Source organism: Coregonus clupeaformis, chromosome 21 (assembly GCF_020615455.1).
Source record: "Coregonus clupeaformis isolate EN_2021a chromosome 21, ASM2061545v1, whole genome shotgun sequence".
In the NCBI taxonomy this organism is placed as follows: domain Eukaryota; kingdom Metazoa; phylum Chordata; class Actinopteri; order Salmoniformes; family Salmonidae; genus Coregonus; species Coregonus clupeaformis.
This window is the reverse complement of record NC_059212.1, coordinates 3805924-3827317: the sequence shown is the minus strand read 5'-3', so window position 1 is coordinate 3827317 and position 21394 is coordinate 3805924. Positions and strand designations below refer to the sequence as shown.

General features: G+C 46.4%; 1 protein-coding gene across 1 annotated transcript; it reads left to right on the top strand.

Annotated features, from left to right (window-relative positions):
- Positions 1 to 4158: 4158 nt before the first annotated feature.
- Positions 4159 to 18974, top strand: chrna2a (cholinergic receptor, nicotinic, alpha 2a (neuronal)). Its single transcript, XM_045206110.1, has 8 exons — positions 4159 to 4231; positions 5556 to 5671; positions 6322 to 6438; positions 8782 to 8891; positions 16019 to 16238; positions 16521 to 17103; positions 17398 to 17480; positions 18794 to 18974. Exons 1-8 carry the CDS (start codon positions 4159 to 4161, stop codon positions 18917 to 18919), a joined length of 1428 nt encoding a protein of 475 aa, XP_045062045.1. The 3' UTR covers positions 18920 to 18974.
- The last annotated feature ends 2420 nt before the right edge of the window (positions 18975 to 21394 follow it).

Sequence of the window (21394 nt, the reverse complement as noted above, 5' to 3'; positions counted from 1 at the left end):
TGGACACGTCACACCATTCTCAGTTGGAGCACTAACTGCCATTCCGAGTGCCTGAGGTCAGCGGTTCCCCCACTAAGTGTAACCCAACTCCTCCCTCAGCTCCTCTTGATCTGTCATCTGTCCCCAAAGAATACCATGACTTAGCGGAGGTTTTCAGTAAGGACAAGGCTCTGTCTCTACCACCACATAGGCCTTATGATTGCCCTATTGAACTGCTTCCTGGTGCTCCCTTGCCCTCTAGTCGGTTATACAATCTGTCCCGACCGGAAAGAGAGGCAATGGAGCAGTACATTGGTGATTCTCTGGTCTCGGGCATAATCCGTCCCTCGTCGTCTCCTTTGGGTGCAGGTTTCTTTTTCGTGGAAAAGAAGGACAAGTCGTTACGCCCCTGTATCGATTTCAGGGGTTTAAACAACATAACTGTTAAAAACAAGTATCCCCTTCCACTCATCAACTCAGCTTTTGAACCTCTGCATGGCGCCACAGTGTTTTCCAAGCTCGACCTCAGGAATGCTTATCACCTTGTCCGAATCCGAAAGGGAGATGAGTGGAAAACCGCTTTCAACACTCCACTGGGACATTTTGAGTATTTGGTCATGCCCTTTGGGCTTTCAAATGCCCCTGCGGTTTTCCAAGCCATGGTGAACGATGTTCTTAGGGATTTTTGAACCGTTTTGTCTTTGTATACCTGGATGATATTCTTGTTTTTTCCAAGTCACCCGAGGAGCATGAGTCACACGTCCGTCAAGTCCTTCAACGGCTCTTGGAGAACAAGCTGTACGTCAAAGCAGAGAAGTGTGAGTTCCACAAACAGTCTACATCGTTCCTTGGATTCATAATTGAGAGCGGGCAGGTGAAGGCGGACCCCGAGAAGATCCGGGCAGTGACGGAATGGCCCACACCCACCACCCGTAAGCAACTTCAACGATTTTTGGGCTTTGCTAACTTCTACCGTAGATTCATTAAGGGTTTTAGTAGAGTGGTGGCACCCCTTACAAGACTCACATCTCCTAAAGTCCCTTTTCGGTGGTCCCCTGAGGCGGAGCAGGCGGTAGGGGTTTTGAAGGAACTGTTTTCCACCTCCCCGTGTTGATACACCCCAATACCTCTCTGCAGTTTGTTGTGGAGGTGGACGCGTCGGACTCAGGTGTGGGAGCAGTCCTCTCCCAGCGCTCCCCCACTGACCAAAAGCTTCACCCCTGTGCTTTTTTCTCCAAGAAATTGTCACCCACAGAACGGAATTACGACGTTGGAAACCGGGAACTGCTGGCGGTCAAGCTTGCACTGGAAGAATGGCGGCACTGGCTGGATGGAGCTGAACTGCCGTTTGTGGTCTGGACTGACCACAAAAACTTGGCTTACATCCAAGCCACTAAGAGACTCAACTCACGCCAAGCCAGATGGGCCCTGTTTTTTAGTAGGTTTAACTTTATTCTTACATACAGACCGGGGTCAAGAAATGTTAAACCAGATGCTTTGTCCCGCCAGTTTGCTGACCCTTCGGAGACCAGCGAGCCTGAGGCAGTCCTGCCTTCCTCATGCGTCGTGGCGGCTGTTCAGTGGGAGATCGAGTCTCTTGTGAAGACTGCACTTGCCACGGACCCGGGACCGGGTGATGGACCTCCCAACCTACTCTTTGTTCCCGAGACGGTCCGGTCTCAGGTGTTGCAGTGGATTCACACCTCCCGTTTTGCTGGTCACCCTGGGATGAGACGCACGTTGACGCTGCTTAGGAGACATTTTTGGTGGCCTTCAATGGAAACTGACGTTCGGGCTTTTGTGGCAGCCTGTTCAACCTGTGCTCGGGGCAAAGCCTCCCATCAGTCCCCGTCGGGGCTGCTGCTACCCCTCCCAGTTCCCAGCCGTCCCTGGTCCCACATTGCCATGGATTTTGTCACCGGCCTACCCAAGTCTGAAGGTAATGATACTATACTTACCATTGTGGACAGATTCTCTAAATCTGTCCACTATATAGCATTACCAAAATTACCGTCTGCCAGTGAGACAGCGGACCTCCTAGTCCAACATGTATTCCGTCCCCATGGAATACCTGTGGACATCGTATCTGATAGAGGCCCACAGTTTACTTCCCGTGTTTGGAAGGTTTTCTGTTCTGCTTTGGGTGCTTCCGTTAGTCTGTCCTCAGGGTTTCATCCCCAGACCAACGGTCAAACAGAAAGAGCCAACCAAAACCTCGAAGCAACCCTTCGTTGTGTGGCTGCTCAACATCCATCATCCTGGGCCAAACATCTGCCCTGGATAGAGTACGCCCACAACTCCCTCACCGCCTCTGCCACCGGTCTTTCACCCTTCGAGGTTACCATGGGTTATCAACCCCCTCTGTTTCCTGCTCAGGAGAAGGAATTGGCTGTTCCTTCGGTTCAGGAGAACCTCCGCCGCTGCCAGAGAGTGTGGAGCGACGCTCGGGAAGCATTGCTTCGGACCACCGACAGGAACAAGACAACAGCGGATAGGAGCAGGACTCCCGCACCTGTGTTTCATCCTGGTCAAGAGGTTTGGCTGTCATCTAAGAACGTACCTCTTCGTACCAAATCACGCAAGCTGTCTCCTCGGTACCTGGGTCCGTTTGTGGTGGAGTCCATCATTAACCCCGCTGCGGTTCGTTTGAAGTTGCCTTCAGCCATGAAGATACACCCTACTTTCCACGTCTCCCAACTGAAACCTGTGTCCTCCAGCCTTTTGTGTACGCCGGCTGATCCACCTCCACCTGTTCGCCTCATTGACGACCATCCGGCCTACACCGTCAGTAGGCTCCTGGACTCTCGGAGGCGGGGTAGGGGTCTCCAATACCTAGTCGATTGGGAAGGTTATGGACCAGAGGAGAGGTCTTGGGTCCCTAAGCGTTTTGTGTTGGATCCTCAGCTGATCACGGACTTCCATCACGACAACCCTGACAGGCCTGGTGGGTCGCCAGGTGGCGACCATTGAGGGGGGGTACTGTTATGTGGGCAGCTTGTCTCTCCCTTTTCTGTTTCCCTTCCTCCTTGTTTTGTCCCCTCTTTTCTGTTGTATCTGTATGTGTGTTTGTCCCCTTTATGTGGGTGTGTCTGGAGTGGATCAGGGGCGTGCTCAGGATCTGCCTCTCCTGTGCAGCTGCGGGTTGTTTCCAGTGATTCCTGCCTACGCAGCTGCATCCTATTCTCTCATCAACCTGCACTACTTATTCCTGGGCATGGCTCTCCACCGGCGCCAGATCGTTGTTCTTACCAGAGCGGTAACTTGGCTCACCAGTAAAGTTATTTTGTCTTTGTCTTCAGCCTGGCTCTCCACTCTCCTTAACCTGTCGTTTGTTTTGTCTTTAGTTTCGGACATATCTCCCAACCTGCCTGCCTTCCTGCCTGTCGGTCTGCCTGCCTGCCTGCCTGCCTGCCTGCCTGCCTCAGCCTCTCCTTCCTCCGGAGCCGACTAGCCCACTCTGTTCCTTTACTTCAGTTGTTTTTGGACTAAGACAATTTTAACTTGGATTAAATATTTTTGTTTCTTCCACTCCCTTTGTCGTGTTGTTTCTCTGAGTGCTGGGTTGAACCATAGCCTAACAAGAACTTTGGCTGTGGAGGCATGGTCAATCCGTATAGGGCCTGTGATCCTTTGTACTCATTGTGGGCCATCAAACAACAGAGCCCTATTCAATGAAGGGAAGCGATGTGGGCGTGGCAAAACGGGTGATTTGTTGACATAACATACCCTGCCTTAATTTACTCATTGTGAATCACTGAGGTTCCAAACTCCGTTTTAGATGAGACTGACTTTATGACCAAAATTAGACTTTGTAGTCAATTTTGACAATATAATAACTTTTTCTAACTCATATTGATGCCACATAGGACGTTTTCAAAGGGATTAGTTGCTTACTAGTGGCAGTTGCTTAAACCATTTGGAATGAATGGCTAAATGTCGAAATTGTATGTTTAGCCCCCTTGGACAAACGTTGAATACTGAAGTCAAACCGTGAGATCTTGTTGAGGAGACAGCACGGAAGACAGTGTGGTTAGTTCCATCGTTCTCAGTATCTCGGGATTTAGAGAGTGGTGGGCTGGACTAGAGATCGCGAAGGGACAAGGGAATTAGCACTGTTTGACGCGACTTTTCCGTTCACTTGGAACCTTTATATATATATATATTTGTAAAAAAAGGAATATGGAAGGAAACAGCGGATACCTCTTATTCACGCGCACCGCAGTGGTTTACGGTTTAATCCTCATCAACCCGGGTAAGTTATACAGAGTAAAATGTATCGGTAGCCTCAGGCGCCTCGCTTGTTCAGTGTCTGTGCCCACTGGCGTAGCCAACCTGTAGGCCAACCGGTAGGCTTACATACCTGGGTAAATACAAGTGAGAAAGTGAAGCTTTTTATTCGGCAAAAAAAAAAAGCATTACGCACATCCAAACTGTACCCAGTATAGCCTATATGTTGTTAAACTGAATTATGGCTTTTTTGGACTTATCCAATAGCCATTGACAATCAAAGCTCATCAAATTATTTTATTTTCATGGATAGTCCGTTTTGAGTATTGTCTATAGATCCTAAAGACTATTTTTCTGTAGGTGGCAGGTTTAGTTACTCAACGTCGTTACTGATTATGTGAGACAACGTAGCTCCCAGTTAGCCGACTGACGTGATGTATATTGAATTAATGGTCCAAGGCCAATCATAACTGATAAAGCCTGATGAAGTTCAACAGCGGAATGGCCCAGCAGGACACTTTACACTCAAATCTACCTCTCTATCCCCCACCTCTCTGTCTCTCTGTCTGTGTCTCTCTCTCTAAGGGGCTTTATTGGCACGGGAAATGTGTTTACATTGCCAAAGCAAGTGAAATAAACAATAAACAAAAGTGAGAAGACACAAAACAACATCAACAAACAATTATTAGAATTTAACAGTAAACATTGCACTCAAAAAGGTTTTAAAAAGATAGACATTTAAAGTGTTATATTATCAGCTATGTATATTGTTTTAGCAATGTGCAAATAGTTGTAATATGAATAGTAGGGGAAGATAAATAAACAGATAAATATTGGTGGTATTTACAATGTTGTTTGTGCTCCACTGTTTGCCCTTTTCTCATGGCAACGGGCCACAAATCTTGCTGCTGTGATGGCACAGCCTAACAGATATGGGAGTTTATCAATGTTGGATTTTTTTTTTTAATTCTTTGTAGGTCTGTGTAATCTGTGGGAAATAAATATTTCTAATGTGGTCATACATTTGGCAGGAGGTTAGGAAGTGCAGCTCCGTTTCCACCTCATTTTGTGGGCAGTGGGCACATAGCCTGTCTTCTCTCGAGAGCGAGGTCTGCCTATGGTGGCCTCTCTCAATGGTGTCTAGATGCTGCAGACTGTTCTAGTGCCCTCGCCAATTCATTGTTATATACATTGAAAAGGGTGGGGCTTAGCTGCATCTTTCTCTCTCTCACCTCTATATATCTGGTAATGATTGTCTCAGCCATGGTTTTTGAAGTGTTAGGGGTCTCAATTTCACTCCTGTTCCTGGTCCCTGTGTGCGTGTGACTGTGTCTGTGTGTGTGGTGGAGAGAAGACATCCCCTGGGAGTGTGGGCGTGAAGGGCAGGTTTAGGGGTACGTCGCTCCAGGCGTGGCCAGAAAAGAGTGTTACCGCTCAGGCGTGGAGGCACCAGGTGCCAATGGAGGTAGCAGAGAGAGGCCGCATCACGGCTCAGCGGCAGAAAAGACACATACACAAACACGCAGCCGATGCTACTCTGATCTGCAGGTGCTTGGGGCGACTGTCAGTGGCGCAGATCCCTCTGGAACCCATTAGAGAAGCTATGACCTCACAGACACACACACACACACACACACACACACACACACACACACACACACACCAAGCCTTACCTTGACAGCATTGGGGTATTCTGATGGGGGCAGTGTGTTGACATCATTCTTCAGTTGCACCACCTCTGTTGCACCATGTAAACAAACACTGTATAGCCTCAAAACATGGTTTAAACTATCCTTTTGATATCATTGGACAGTCAGTCCTTGCATCCATAGTTTTGTCTATGAATTTGAGAGTGGTTCCATTTCTCCAGCCCCATCCCTCTGCTTTTTTTTTAACCAACATTGTGGCTGGGATGCGCTTTGTTACTGTTTCAACTGCTGATTGGCCCTTTAAGATTCCATCATTTTAGAGTGGTGCATATCTTTCCCATTCATTTGGGACTGAGATATAGCTGGACCTACATAACAGTGTGTGTGTGTGTGTGTGTGTGTGTGTGTGTGTGGGGGGGGTTCTTTCTCAGCGTTAAGCGATGACTGGACTCATGCCCATGCGGAGGACAAGTTGTTCAAGAGGCTGTTCATTGGCTATAACAAGTGGTCCCGCCCCGTACGAAACATCACCGACGTCGTCATCGTCAAGTTTGGTCTGTCCATCGCACAGCTCATAGACGTGGTAAGACAACTTGCACATTCATGTTTTATACACATAATCAATCACTCCAATCAATCCATCAATCAATCAAATCTGTATCCATCCTCAGGATGAGAAGAACCAGATGATGACCACCAACGTGTGGCTGAAACAGGTTAGGACACTTGTTCTATTCTATTAGTGGCTGAAACAGGTTAGAACGGTTCTATTTTATTGATGGCTGAAACAAGTTAGAACACTGTTCTATTCTAGTAGTTGCTGAAACAGGTTAGAACACTGTTCTATTCTATTAGTGGCTGAAACAAGTTAGAACACTGTTCTATTCTATTAGTGGCTGAAACATGTTAGAACACTGTTCTATTCTATTGGTGGCTGAAACAGGTTAGAACACTGTTCTATTCTATTGGTGGCTGAAACAGGTTAGAACACTGTTCTATTATATTAGTGGCTGAAACAGGTTAGAACACTGTTCTATTCTATTAGTGGCTGAAACAGGTTAGAACACTGTTCTATTCTATTAGTGGCTGAAACAGGTTAGAACACTGTTCTATTCTATTAGTGGCTGAAACAGGTTAGAACACTGTGCTATTCTATTGGTGGCTGAAACAAGTTAGAACACTGTTCTATTCTATTAGTGGCTGAAACAGGTTAGAACACTGTTCTATTCTATTGGTGGCTGAAACAGGTTAGAACACTGTTCTATTCTATTGGTGTCTGAAACAGGTTAGAACACTGTTCTATTCTATTAGTGGCTGAAACAGGTTAGAACACTGTTCTATTCTATTAGTGGCTGAAACAGGTTAGAACACTGTTCTATTCTATTAGTGGCTGAAACAGGTTAGAACACTGTTCTATTCTATTAGTGGCTGAAACAGGTTAGAACACTGTTCTATTCTATTAGTGGCTGAAACAGGTTAGAACACTGTTCTATTCTATTAGTGGCTGAAACAGGTTAGAACACTGTTCTATTCTATTGGTGGCTGAAACAGGTTAGAACACTGTTCTATTCTATTAGTGGCTGAAACAGGTTAGAACACTGTTCTATTCTATTAGTGGCTGAAACAGGTTAGAACACTGTTCTATTCTATTGGTGGCTGAAACAGGTTAGAACACTGTTCTATTCTATTAGTGGCTGAAACAGGTTAGAACACTGTTCTATTCTATTGGTGGCTGAAACAGGTTAGAACACTGTTCTATTCTATTGGTGGCTGAAACAGGTTAGAACACTGTTCTATTCTATTGGTGGCTGAAACAGGATAGAACACTGTTCTATTCTATTAGTGGCTGAAACAGGTTAGAACACTGTTCTATTCTATTGGTGGCTGAAACAAGTTAGAACACTGTTCTATTCTGTTAGTGGCTTAAACAGGTTAGAACACTGTTCTATTCTATTGGTGGCTGAAACAGGTTAGAACACTGTTCTATTCTATTAGTGGCTGAAACAGGTTAGAACACTGTTCTATTCTATTAGTGGCTGAAACAGGTTAGAACACTGTTCTATTCTATTAGTGGCTGAAACAGGTTAGAACACTGTTCTATTCTATTAGTGGCTGAAACAGGTTAGAACACTGTTCTATTCTATTAGTGGCTGAAACAGGTTAGAACACTGTTCTATTCTATTAGTGGCTGAAACAGGTTAGAACACTGTTCTATTGTATTGGTGGCTGAAACAGGTTAGAACACTTGTTCTATTCTATTGGTGGCTGAAACAGGTTAGAACACTTGTTCTATTCTATTAGTGGCTGAAACAGGTTAGAACACTGTTCTATTCTATTAGTGGCTGAAACAGACAAGATTAGACTTACATTCTATTATCTCTCTTAGGGTTGCAAAATTCCAGTACATTTCCAAAAATTCCCTGGTTTTCCAGAAATCCTGGTTGGAGTCACGAGGGAATCAGCAGGACATTCGGGAACATCTAACCAGGATTTCTGGAAAACCAGGGAATTTTTGGAAATGTACTGGAATTTTGCAACCCCACATTGTCTCTACTTTCCTCAGTGTCTATGGCTGCATTTACACAGGCAGCCCAATTATTGGTCAAAATGTGGCTGCCTGTGTAAACGCAGCCAATGACATTCAGAACGCATGGAGAAAGCTCCTGAGATTATGGAAACTTTTAAGGATTCTTGTGGTTAACCCCTCCACGTAGTCCCGTGTAGCTCAGTTGGTAGAGCATGGCGTTTGCAACGCCAGGGTTGTGCGTTTGATTCCCATGGGGGGCCAGTATGAAAATGTATGCACTCACTAACTGTAAGTCGCTCTGGATAAGAGCGTCTGCTAAATGACTAAAATGAAAATGTAAAATGAGTGGAGTGACTTTAATCGTATCGTGTGTGTGTGTGTGTGTGTGTGTGTGTGTAGGAGTGGAGTGACTATAAGCTGCGGTGGCGTCCGTCTGACTACGACAACGTAACGTCCATTAGAGTACCCTCTGAACTCATCTGGTTGCCTGACATCGTCCTCTATAACAAGTCAGTAACACACACACACACACACTCACGCTCAATGATGTGAAGTGATCAATAAGTTGTGTAGGAGGATTCTGTGGTTCTATAGTTGTGTAGGAAGAGGGAGTAATCTGTGGTTCTATAAACAGTATCAATCACATGTATTTATTTATAAAGCCCTTTTTACATCAGCAGATGTGACAAAGTGCTTTTACAGAAACCCAGCCTAAAACCCCAAACCGCAAGCAATGCAGATGTAGAAGCACGGTGGCTAGGAAAAACTCCCTAGAAAGGAAAGGAATTTAGGAAGAAACCTAGAGAGGAACCAGGCTCTGAGGGGTGGCCAGTCCTCTTCTGGCTGTACTGGGTAGAGAGGAACCAGGCTCTGAGGGGTGGCCAGTCCTCTTCTGGCTGTACTGGGTAGAGAGGAACCAGGCTCTGAGGGGTGGCCAGTCCTCTTCTGGCTGTGTCGGGTGGAGTGGCCATTAAGGCCAGATTGTACTTCAAGATGTTCAAACGTTCATAGATGACCAGCAGGGTCAAATAATAATCACAGTGGTTGTAGAGGGCGCAACAGGTCAGTACCTCAAGAGTAAATGACAGTTGGCTTTTCATAGCCAATAGAGAGGTATACTTTCTGGGTGATTTAAATATTGACTGGCTTTCATCAGGCTGCCCTCTCAAGAGAAAGCTTCAAACTGTAACCAGTGGCTGCAACCTGGTTCAGGTTATCAATCAACCTACCAGGGTAGTTACAAACAGTACAGGAATGAAATCATCAACATGTATTGATCATATCTTTACTAGTGCTGCAGAAATTAGTTTGAAAGCAGTATCCAAATCCATCGGATGTAGTGATCACAATATAGTAGCCATATCTAGGGAAAACCAAAGTTCCAAAGGCTGGGCCTAATATAGTGTATAAGAGGTCATACAATACGTTTTGTAGTGATTCCTATGTTGTTGATGTGAACAATATTTGTTGGTCCGTGGTGTGTAATGACGAGCAACCAGATGCTGCACTTGACACATTAATGAAATTGATTATCCCAGTTACTAATAAGCATGCACCCATTAAGAAAATGACTGTAAACACTGTTAAATCCCCGTGGATTGATGAGGAATTAAAAAATGGTATGGTTGAGAGGGATGAGGCAAAAGAGATGGCAAATAGGTCTGGCTGCACAACCGATTGGCAAACGTACTGCAAATGTGACTAAACTGAATAAAAAGAAGAAAATAAACTACACTCTGAAACAAAGATAAATGACATAAAGAATGATAGTTAAAAGCTTTGGAGCGCGTTAAATGAAATTTTGGGCAAAAACACAAACTCTGCTCAATCGTTTATTGAATCAGATTGCTCATTCATCACAAAACCCACTGATATTGCAAACTACTTTAATGATTTTTTCATTGGCAAGATTAGCAAATTTAGGCATGACATGCCAGCAACAAACACTGACACTACACATCTAAGTATATCTGACCAAATTATGAAAGACAAACATTGTAATTTTGAATTCCGTAAAGTAAGTGTGAAAGAGGTGAAAAAAAGTATTAATGAAAGATCAACAATGACAAGCCACAGGGGTCTGACAACTTGGATGGAAAATTAGTGAGGATAATAGCTGACAATATTGCCACTCCTATTTGCCATATCTTCAATTTAAGCCTACTAGAAAGTGTGTGTCCTCAGGCCTGGAGGGAAGCAAAAGTCATTCCGCTACCTAAGAATAGTAAAGTCTCCTTAACTGGCTCAAATAGCCGACCAATCAGCCTGTTACCAACCCTAAGTAAACTTTTGGAAGAAATGTGTTTGACCAGATAAAATGCTATTTTACAGTAAACAAATTGACAACAGACTTTCAGCACGCTTATAGGGAAGGATATTCAACAAGCACAGCACTGACACAAATGACTGATGATTGGCTGAGAGAAATTGATGATTAAAATATTGTGGGGGCTGTTTTGTTAGACTTCAGTGCGGCTTTTGACATTATCGATCATAGCCTGTTGCTGGGAAAACGTATGTGTTATGGCTTTACACCCCCTGCTATATTGTTGATAAAGAGTTACCTGTCTAACAGAACACAGAGGGTGTTCTTTAATGGAAGCCTCTCCATCAAAATCCAGGTAGAATCAGGAATTCCCCAGGGCAGCTGTCTAGACCCCTTTCTTTTTTCAATCTTTACTAACGACATGCCTTTGAGTAAAGCCAGTGTGTCTATGTACGTGGAAGACTCAACACTATACATGTCAGCTACCACAGCAACTGAAATGACTGCAACATTTAACAAAGAGCTGCAGTTAGTTTCAGAATGGGTGGCAAGGAATAAGAGTCCTAAATATTTCAAAAACTGAAAGCATTGTATTTGGGACGAATCATTCACTAAACCCTAAATCTCAACTAAATCTTGTAATGAATAATGTGGAAATTGAGGAGTTGAGGAGACTAAATTGCTTGGAGTCACCCTGGATTGTAAACTGTCATGGTCAAAACATATTGATGCAATGGTAGCTAAGATGGGGAGAAGTCTGTCCATAATAAAGCGCTGCTCTGCATTCTTAACAGCACTATCAACAAGGCAGGTCCTACAGGCCCTAGTTTTGTCACACCTGGACTACTGTTCAGTCGTGTGGTCAGGTGCCACAAAGAGGGACTTAGGAAATTTGCAATTGGCTCAGAACAGTGCAGCACGGCTGGCCCTCAGATGTACACAGAGAGCTATCATGTCTCTCCTGGTTCAAAGTGGAGGAGAGATTGACTTCATCACTACTTGTATTTGTGAGCGGTATTGACATGTTGAATGAACCGAGCTGTCTGTTTGAACTACATTTACATTACATTTTAGTCATTTAGCAGACGCTCTTATCCAGAGCGACTTACAGGAGCAATTAGGGTTAAGTGCCTTGCTCAAGGGCACATTTACGTCATTTAGCAGACGCTCTTAAACAGAGCGACTCACAAATTGGTGCATTCACCCTATAGGCAGTGGGATAACCACTTTACAATTTTTTTTTTGGGGGGTAGAAGGATTACTTTATCCTATCCCAGGTATTCCTTAAAGAGGTGGGGTTTCAAATGTCTCCGGAAGGTGGTGAGTGACTCCGCTGTCCTGGCGTCGTGAGGGAGCTTGTTCCACCATTGGGGTGCCAGAGCAGCGAACAGTTTTGACTGGGCTGAGCGGGAACTATGCTTCCGCAGAGGAAGGGAGCCAGCAGGCCAAAGGTGGATGAACGCAATGCCCTCGTTTGGGTGTAGGGACTGATCAAAGCCCGAAGGTACAGAGGTGCCGTTCCCCTCACTGCTCCATAGGCAAGCACCATGGTCTTGTAGCGGATGCGAGCTTCAACTGGAAGCCAGTGGAGTGTGTGGAGGAGGGGGGTGACGTGAGAAAACTTGGGAAGGTTGAACACCAGACGGGCTGCGGCATTCTGGATGAGTTGTAGGGGTTTAATGGCACAGGCAGGGAGGCCAGCCAACAGCGAGTTGCAGTAGTCCAGACGGGAGATGACAAGTGCCTGGATTAGGACCTGTGCCGCTTCCTGTGTAAGGCAGGGTCGTACTCTCCGAATGTTGTAGAGCATGAACCTGCAGGAGCGGGTCACCGCCTTGATGTTAGCGGAGAACGACAGGGTGTTGTCCAGGGTCACGCCAAGGCTCTTCGCACTCTGGGAGGAGGACACAACGGAGTTGTCAACCGTGATGGCGAGATCATGGAACGGGCAGTCCTTCCCGGGAGGAAGAGCAGCTCCGTCTTGCCAGGGTTCAGCTTTAGGTGGTGATCCGTCATCCATACTGATATGTCTGCCAGACATGCAGAGATGCGATTCGCCACCTGGTTATCAGAAGGGGGAAAGGAGAAGATTAGTTGTGTATCGTCAGCGTAGCAATGATAGGAGAGGCCATGTGAGGATATGACAGAGCCAAGTGACTTGGTGTATAGGGAGAAAAGGAGAGGGCCTAGAACTGAGCCCTGGGGGACACCAGTGGTGAGAGCACGTGGTGCGGAGACAGCTTCTCGCCACGCCACTTGGTAGGAGCGACCGGTCAGGTAGGGACGCAATCCAGGAGTGAGCCGCGCCGGAGATGCCCAGCTCGGAGAGGGTGGAGAGGAGGATCTGATGGTTCACAGTATCAAAGGCAGCAGACAGGTCTAGAAGGACAAGAGCAGAGGAGAGAGAGTTAGCTTTAGCAGTGCGGAGAGCCTCCGTGACACAGAGAAGAGCAGTCTCAGTTGAATGACCAGTCCTGAAACCTGACTGGTTTGGATCAAGAAGGTCATTCTGAGAGAGATAGCAAGAGAGTTGGCTAAAGACGGCACGCTCAATAGTTTTGGAAAGAAAAGAAAGAAGGGATACTGGTCTGTAGTTGTTGACATCAGTGGGATCGAGTGTTGGTTTCTTGAGAAGGGGAGCAACTCTCGCTCTCTTGAAGACGGAAGGGACATGGCCAGCGGTCAAGGATGAGTTGATCAGCGAGGTGAGGTAGGGGAGAAGGTCACCGGAGATGGTCTGGAGAAGAGAGGAGGGGATGGGGTCAAGCGGGCAGGTTGTTGGGCGGCCTGCAGTCACAAGTCGCAGGATTTTATCTGGAGAGAGAGGGGAGAAAGAAGTCAAAGCATAGGGTAGGGCAGTGTGAGTAGGACCAGCAGTGTCATTAGACTTAACAAACGAGGATCGGATGTCGTCAACCTTCTTTTCAAAGTGGTTGACGAAGTCATCCACAGAGAGAGAGGAGGGGGGGGAGGATTCAGCAGTGAGGGAAAATGTGGCAAATAGCTTCCTAGGGTTAGAGGCAGATGCTTGGAATTTAGAGTGGTAGAAAGTGGCCTTAGCAGCAGAAACAGATGAAGAAAATGTAGAGAGGAGGGAGTGAAAAGATGCCAGGTCGGCAGGGAGTTTAGTTTTCTTCCATTTCCGCTCCGCTGCCCGGAGCTCTGTTCTGTGAGCTCGCAATGAGTCATCAAGCCACGGAGCTGGAGGGGAGGACCGAGCCGGCCGGGAGGATAGGGGACACAGAGAGTCAAAGGATGCAGAAAGGGAGGAGAGGAGGGTTGAGGAGGCAGAATCAGGAGATTGGAGGGAGAAGGATTGAGCAGAGGGAAGAGATGATAGGATGGAAGAGGAGAGAGTAGTGGGAGAGAGAGAGCGAAGGTTGCGGCGGCGCATTACCATCTGTGTAGGGGCAGAGTGAGTAGTGTGGGAGGAGAGCGAGAGAGAAAAGGAAACAAAGTAGTGGTCGGAGACATGGAGGGGAGTTGCAGTGAGATTAGTAGAAGAGCAGCATCTAGTAAAGATGAGGTCAAGCGTATTGCCTGCCTTGTGAGTAGGGGGACGGTGAGAGGGTGAGGTCAAAAGAGGAGAGGAGTGGAAAGAAGGAGGCAGAGAGAAATGAGTCAAATGTGGACATAGGGAGGTTGAAATCCCCCAAAACTGTGAGGGGTGAGCCATCCTCAGGAAAGGAACTTATCAAGGCGTCAAGCTCATTGATGAACTCTCCAAGGGAACCTGGAGGGCGATAGATGACAAGGATATTAAGCTTAAATGGGCTAGTGACTGTGACAGCATGGAATTCAAATGAGGAGATAGACAGATGGGTTAGGGGAAAAATTGAGAATGTCCACTTGGGAGAGATGAGGATTCCTGTGCCACCACCCCTCTGACCAGATGCTCTCGGGGTATGCGAGAACACATGGTCAGACGAGGAGAGAGCAGTAGGAGTACTACTGGCACACAGCTCGGACACCCCATGCATACCCCACAAGACATGCCACCAGAGGTCTCTTCACAGTCCCCAAGTCCAGAACAGACTATGGGAGGTGCACAGTACTACATAGAGCCATGACTACATGGAACTATATTCCACATCAGGTAACTGATGCAAGCAGTAAAATCAGATTTTAAAAAACATATACAAATACACCTTATGGAACAGCGGGGACTGTGAAGCAACACAAACATAGACACATGCATACAAACACACACGATAACATACGCACTATACACACATGTACACATGGATGATTTGTTGTAGATATGTGGGAGTGGAGTAGGGGCCTGAGGGCACACACTTAATATGTTGTGAAATCTGTTATGAATGTATTGTAATGTTTTTCAAATGTATAACTGCCTTCATTTTGCTGCCTTGGCAGCAGCTAATGGGGATCCATAATAAATACAAATCTGTGGTTCTATAGTTGTGGTTCTATAAACAGTAATGTGGTTCTATAGTTGTGGTTTTATAAAGCAGTAATCTGTGGTTTTAATAGTTGTGGTTCTATAAACTAATCTGTGGTTCTATAAAGCAGTAATCTGTGGTTCTATAGTTGTGGTTCTATAAACTAATCTGTGGTTCTATAGTTGTGGTTCTATAAACGTAATCTGTGGTTCTATAGTTGTGGTTCTATAAACAGTAATCTGTGGTTCTATAGTTGTGATTCCATAAAACAGTAATCTATGCTTTTATAGTTGTGGTTCTATAAAGAAGTACTCTGTGGTTCTATAGTTGTGGTTCTACAAACAGTAATTTGTGGTTCTATAAAGCAGTAATCTGTGGTTCTATAGTTGTGGTTCTAAAAAACACTTTCTCACCACCAGTGGTTCTAAAAAACACTTTCTCACCACCAAACAAGGCTGTCTTGCATCAGACAGTCGTATCCCCCCCCCGGCAGAAGAACACATCACACAGAATTCATCATCAACATTCACATATCATTCCAACGCTCCTTAAACGAGCATCGCCTAGGGTTCCTTTGCTCACGTTTGATTTCTAGAATAATGAAGCAACTTGTTTTAGTCTTGTATTTAGAGTCTATTGTGAATGTTTTAGAATAAGGCAGGAAGTGGTATTAAGACTAGACACACCTGGTCTAAAGAGTCTTCCTCCCCCTCTTTCTATCATCTTCTTCTCCCTCCCTCCCTCTCTCCCACCCTCTCTCCCTCCCTCTCTCCTGCCCGCCCTCTCTCCCGCCCTCCATCTCTCTCTCCCTCTCTCCCGCCCGCCCTCTCTCCCGCCCTCCCTCTCTCCCTCCCTCCCTCTCTCTCTCCCGCCCGCCCTCTCTCCCGCCCTCCCTCTCTCCCTCCCTCCCTCTCTCTCTCCCGCCCTCCCTCTCTCCCGCGCTCTCTCCCTCTCTCTCTCTCCCCAGTGCGGATGGTGAGTTTGCGGTGACCCACATGACCAAGGCTCATCTGTTCCATAGTGGTGATGTGTGCTGGGTTCCCCCGGCCATCTATAAGTCCTCCTGCTCTATAGACGTCACCTTCTTCCCCTTCGATCAGCAGAACTGTAAGATGAAGTTTGGCTCCTGGACCTACGACAGAGCTAAAATAGATCTGGAGCCTATAGGGGATACTGTTGATCTGAAAGTAGGTGCTGCACACACACACACACACACACACACACAGATTTACACACACACACAGATTTACACACACACATGCAGAGACACACACAGATTTACACACACACAGATTTACACACACACACGCAGAGACACACACAGATTTACACACACACATGCAGAGAAACACACACAGATTTACACACACACACATGCAGAGAGACACACACAGATTTACACTGACGCAGCTAGAGAGACACAAACACACCCCCCCCTAGCCCTTGCTGTGTCTCTGTTTCTGCTCCAGGACTACTGGGAGAGTGGCGAATGGGCTATAGTGAACGCAGTGGGAACCTACAACACTAAGAAGTATGACTGTTGCCATGAGATCTACCCTGATATAACCTACTACTTCATGATCAGACGCCTGCCTCTATTCTACACTGTCAATCTCATTATCCCTTGCCTCCTCATCTCCTGTCTCACTGTCCTGGTGTTCTATCTGCCTTCTGACTGCGGAGAGAAGATCACCCTGTGTATTTCTGTCTTACTCTCTCTCACCGTCTTCCTCCTGCTCATCACTGAGATTATCCCGTCCACCTCCCTGGTGATTCCTCTCATCGGGGAGTATCTCCTCTTCACCATGATCTTCGTCACTCTGTCCATTGTTATAACGGTGTTTGTCCTGAACGTCCACCATCGTTGCTCTGCTACTCACACGATGCCTCGCTGGGTTCGGACACTCTTCCTGTCTGCCATTCCCCGGTGGCTCTGCATGAAACGACCCCCGCCTGACCTCAGGAGGAGGGGCCTAGCCGACAAACTCCACCCCGTTGGAACCTTCAGAACGCCTGGTCCCTCCCACTCTTCGTCGTATTCCACAGCCCACAGCTGGCTCATGCGGGAGTCCGATGTTGATCTCCATGGTGACGAGGATGTGATTCGCCATGGTTACTCGGATACGGAGATGGACTCGGGGTTAGGGGGGAGGTTGAGGTTAGGGGTGGGGCTGAGCCTTCCCCCCTCCTTTTCCTTCCCCCCTCCCTCTCCCCGCCTGCCCGGCTACACCCCCCTCGTCCCCCAGACTCACACCACCCAGCGGCCCCCCAAGCTGAGTCTGACCCCAGACTGGGACTTCACTCCCCCAGGTCCTGATGTTGGTATGGCCCCAGCCCCAGCCCCAGCCCTGTCCCCTGCAGTGTTACGAGCCCTGGAGGGGGTGACCTACATCGCTGAACACCTCAGAGCCGAGGACCAAGACATCTCTGTGAGACCCCTACTGCACCACACAGGGAACTACAACACCCTACTGCAATCAATCAAATTAAATTAAACTTTATTTGTAGAGCACATTTATTAAAGAGGATTCATTTCAAAGTGCTTAACAAATAAAATAATACAATGAGACAAATTAACCTAGTAAAACAATAAAATAAAAGTGGACATGAGACTAATGCATTCAAAAAAATAAGATAAATAGTATGGCTAAAACCACCCTAAGTAAAAGCACAGCTAAAAAGGTCCTAAGATATTTATTTAAAATGTCAACAGTTTCTAAGGCCCTCAGATCTTCCGCCGGGCTGTTCCACAGCCAGTTCACACCAGATCCACTTCAGTATTCGACATTTGTCCAGGTCATCAGGAGATGTCTGCAATACCGTCCACTAGGGGCAACGTGAGCACCTACTACCCATCTAGAAGGCTCCCGGCTTGCTAGGGTGCTGTGGATGGGGATAGAGGAGGGGCTTAAACCCAGTGCTAGGCACTCATTGAACCGCGATCCTCAGAGCCATAGCTCGTGGTTTAAGTGCTTGGTACTCATTTCTTTTCTGTTTTAACCCTATCCCAAACCTTAACCCTTACCTTAACCAGTCGGACTTAATGCCTAAACTTGAGTTTTGAAGTTTATGGACAAACGTTGAATACTGAAGTGAGACTGTGAGATCTTGTTGGTGCCAGGACCATAGTGACTGAAGGCCGACTCACCAACACAATGAAAAGACCAGAAGATCTGAGGGACTGACCACACAGAGAACTACAACTCCTTACTACACCATACAGAGAACTACAACTCCCTACTGTACCACACAGAGAACTACAACTCCTTACTACACCATACAGAGAACTACAACTCCCTACTGTACCACACAGAGAACTACAACTCCTTACTACACCATACTGAGAACTACAACTTCCTACAGACCAACAACAAGAGTTAGGGTACATAGAGAGCAAAATGTAGAATCTGCATCACACGGAGAACTACAACTCCCTACTGCACCACACAGGGAACTATCACTACCTACTGCACCACACAGGAAACTACAACTCCCTACTGTACCACACAGAGAACTACAACTTCCTACTGTACCACACAGAACTACAACTCCCAACTGTACCACACAGAGAACTACAACTCCCTACTGTACCACAGAACTACAACTCCCTACTGACCAACAACACACGAGTTAGGGGAGATGGAGCGCGAGGGAGAGAACTAAGTAGAATCTGTCTCTGGATTTGTGTTTTGTGGTCTTTTTTTACAATGTTAACCTGTGTGTGGTTTGTGTGTGTGTCCAGGTGAAGGAGGACTGGAAGTACGTTGCTATGGTGATCGATCGTATCTTCCTGTGGATGTTCATCATCGTGTGTCTCCTGGGAACCATCGGATTGTTCTTACCACCCTGGCTGGCCGGCATGATCTAGAACCCTGTGTGTGTGTGTGTGTGCATGTAATAAGAATAATTTGGTGGGTGCTTATATTTGTCCTATTTCACACAGTGTGTTTTTTGCATATCCCAACTCTCCCTGAGACACTCTCGGAGAGTGGGGTCATGGCCAGGGTCCAAGGGTGTGTGTGGGGGTGTACCTTAGGGCTCATCCTTCTACTATGGCTCTCCGGAATGATCTAGAAGAGTTCTAGAGCTGTTCCCTACTCCAGACATTCTACAACTTTTCCCTGCTCCAGACATTCTAGAACTTTTCCCTGCTCCAGATATTCTAGAACTGTTCCCTGCTCCAGACATTCTACAACTGTTCCCTGCTCCAGACATTCTAGAACTGTTCCCTGCTCCAGACATTCTACAACTGTTCCCTGCTCCAGATATTCTACAACTGTTCCCTGCTCCAGACATTCTAGAACTGTTCCCTGCTCCAGACATTCTAGAACTGTTCCCTGCTCCAGATATTCTAGAACTGTTCCCTGCTCCAGACATTCTAGAACTGTTCCCTGCTCCAGATATTCTAGAACTGTTCCCTGCTCCAGACATTCTACAACTGTTCCCTGCTCCAGACATTCTACAACTGTTCCCTGCTCCAGATATTCTAGAACTGTTCCCTGCTCCAGACATTCTAGAACTGTTCCCTGCTCCAGATATTCTAGAACTGTTCTCTGCTCCAGATATTCCTTCTATGTTCTACAATCTACTGTCAACGTTATGAGGAGGGAGGGGGAGAGGAGGAGGGAGGGGGGAGAGGGGAGGGAGGAGGAGGGAGAGAGGGGGATGAGGGGGAGGGAGAGAGGTGGAGGGGGAGGGAGGGAGAGAGGAGGGGAGGGAGTGGGAGAGAGGAGGAGGGGGGAGGGAGAGAGGAGGAGGGGGAGGGGGAGAGGAGGAGGGGGGAGGGAGAGAGGAGGAGGGGGGAGGGAAAGGGGGGAGGAAAGCTTTGACTATGTACAGACTCAGTGAGCATAGCCTTGCTATGAAACTCCCTTATCTACTGGGTGAAATACCACAGTGTGCAATCACAGCAGCAAGATTTGTGACTTGTTGCCACAAGAAAAGGGCAACCAGTGAAGAACAAACACCATTGTAAATATAACCTATATTTATGTTTATTTATTTTCCCATTTGTACTTGAACTATTTGCACATTGTTACAACACTGTATATATAAATAAGATGACATTTGAAATTTCTTTATTCTTTTGGATCTTCTGAGTGTAATGTTTACTGTTAATATTTCACTTTTGTTTACTATCTATTTCACTTGCTTTGGCAATGTTAACATGTTTCCCATGCCAGTAAAGCCCTTAAATTGAATTGAATTGAATTGAGAGAGGGAGGGAGAGAGACGGAGGGGGAGAGACGGGAGGGGGAGAGACGGGAGGGGGAAGAGACGGAGGGGAGAGGGGTGAGAGAGGGAGGGGGGGAAAGAGGGAGAGCTGGAGGGATGCTTGCACAAATCCTATGTTTTTAAATGCATGGGGGGGAAGTGAACGAGTGCACAATTCTGGGTAAAGGGTAGAGAATGGGAAGGCAGCAGAGTATTTCTGTGCTGGTTGGTCTGTTAGACTCTTGCAACAATACTTCCTCTCCTGTGTGAGTAGTTGTGTAGATCAGGGTCAGATCAGAGGTCAGGTGTGTCCTTCCTCCTAAAGAGTTCACTTCTTCACTTCCGTTCACTGTTTCTAAAGGAAATGACTGGTATAAGAAACTCCTCCCACTAGACGGTATCTCCAATCCAATGAGTGAATGAGTGCACACTTTAGGAGAAAGGGGATATTATTGGGCCCCCTCTGCTGGTGACAACTGGAAAGGGAGGCTTTTGTGGTGTGTGTGTGGTGTGTGTGTGTGTGTGTGTGTGTGTGTGTGTGTGTGTGTGTGTGTGTGTGTGTGTGTGTGTGTGTGTGTGTGTGTGTGCATTGTTTTCCTACATGATCAGGACCCCATTGTCCTCACATTCCACCTTAATGTCCTGAAAAGGTAGGAAAACAAGAACTGTTTTGAAAAGTCAGGTCCTGAATTTGTTCAAGAGCTATTTAAAGCTTAAAGGTTAGTGAAAATAGGATTTTTAATGGTCAAACATTTTTACACTTTTTACAAATTTCATGAAAACAAAAAGGTGAGTGCGTGTGTTAGACCCCTCTGATTTCTGGGTTCACATTTACAGCATTTTAGTCATTTAGCAGACTCTCTTATCCAGAGCGACTTACAGTCAATGCATTCGCGTTAAGATGGCTGGGTGGGACAACCACATATCACAGGCATAGTCAGTACACTTTCCCTCAAAGTAACTATCAGAGTTGGATCACAATTTATTTTAATTTTTATTATTTACGGGGGGATACTCTTTGAAGAGGTAGGGTTTCAGATGGTTTCAGGAGATGGGCAGGGACACAGCTGTCCTAGCTTCAGGGGGAAGCTGTTTCCACCATTGGGATGCCAGAAAAGAGAAGAGCTTT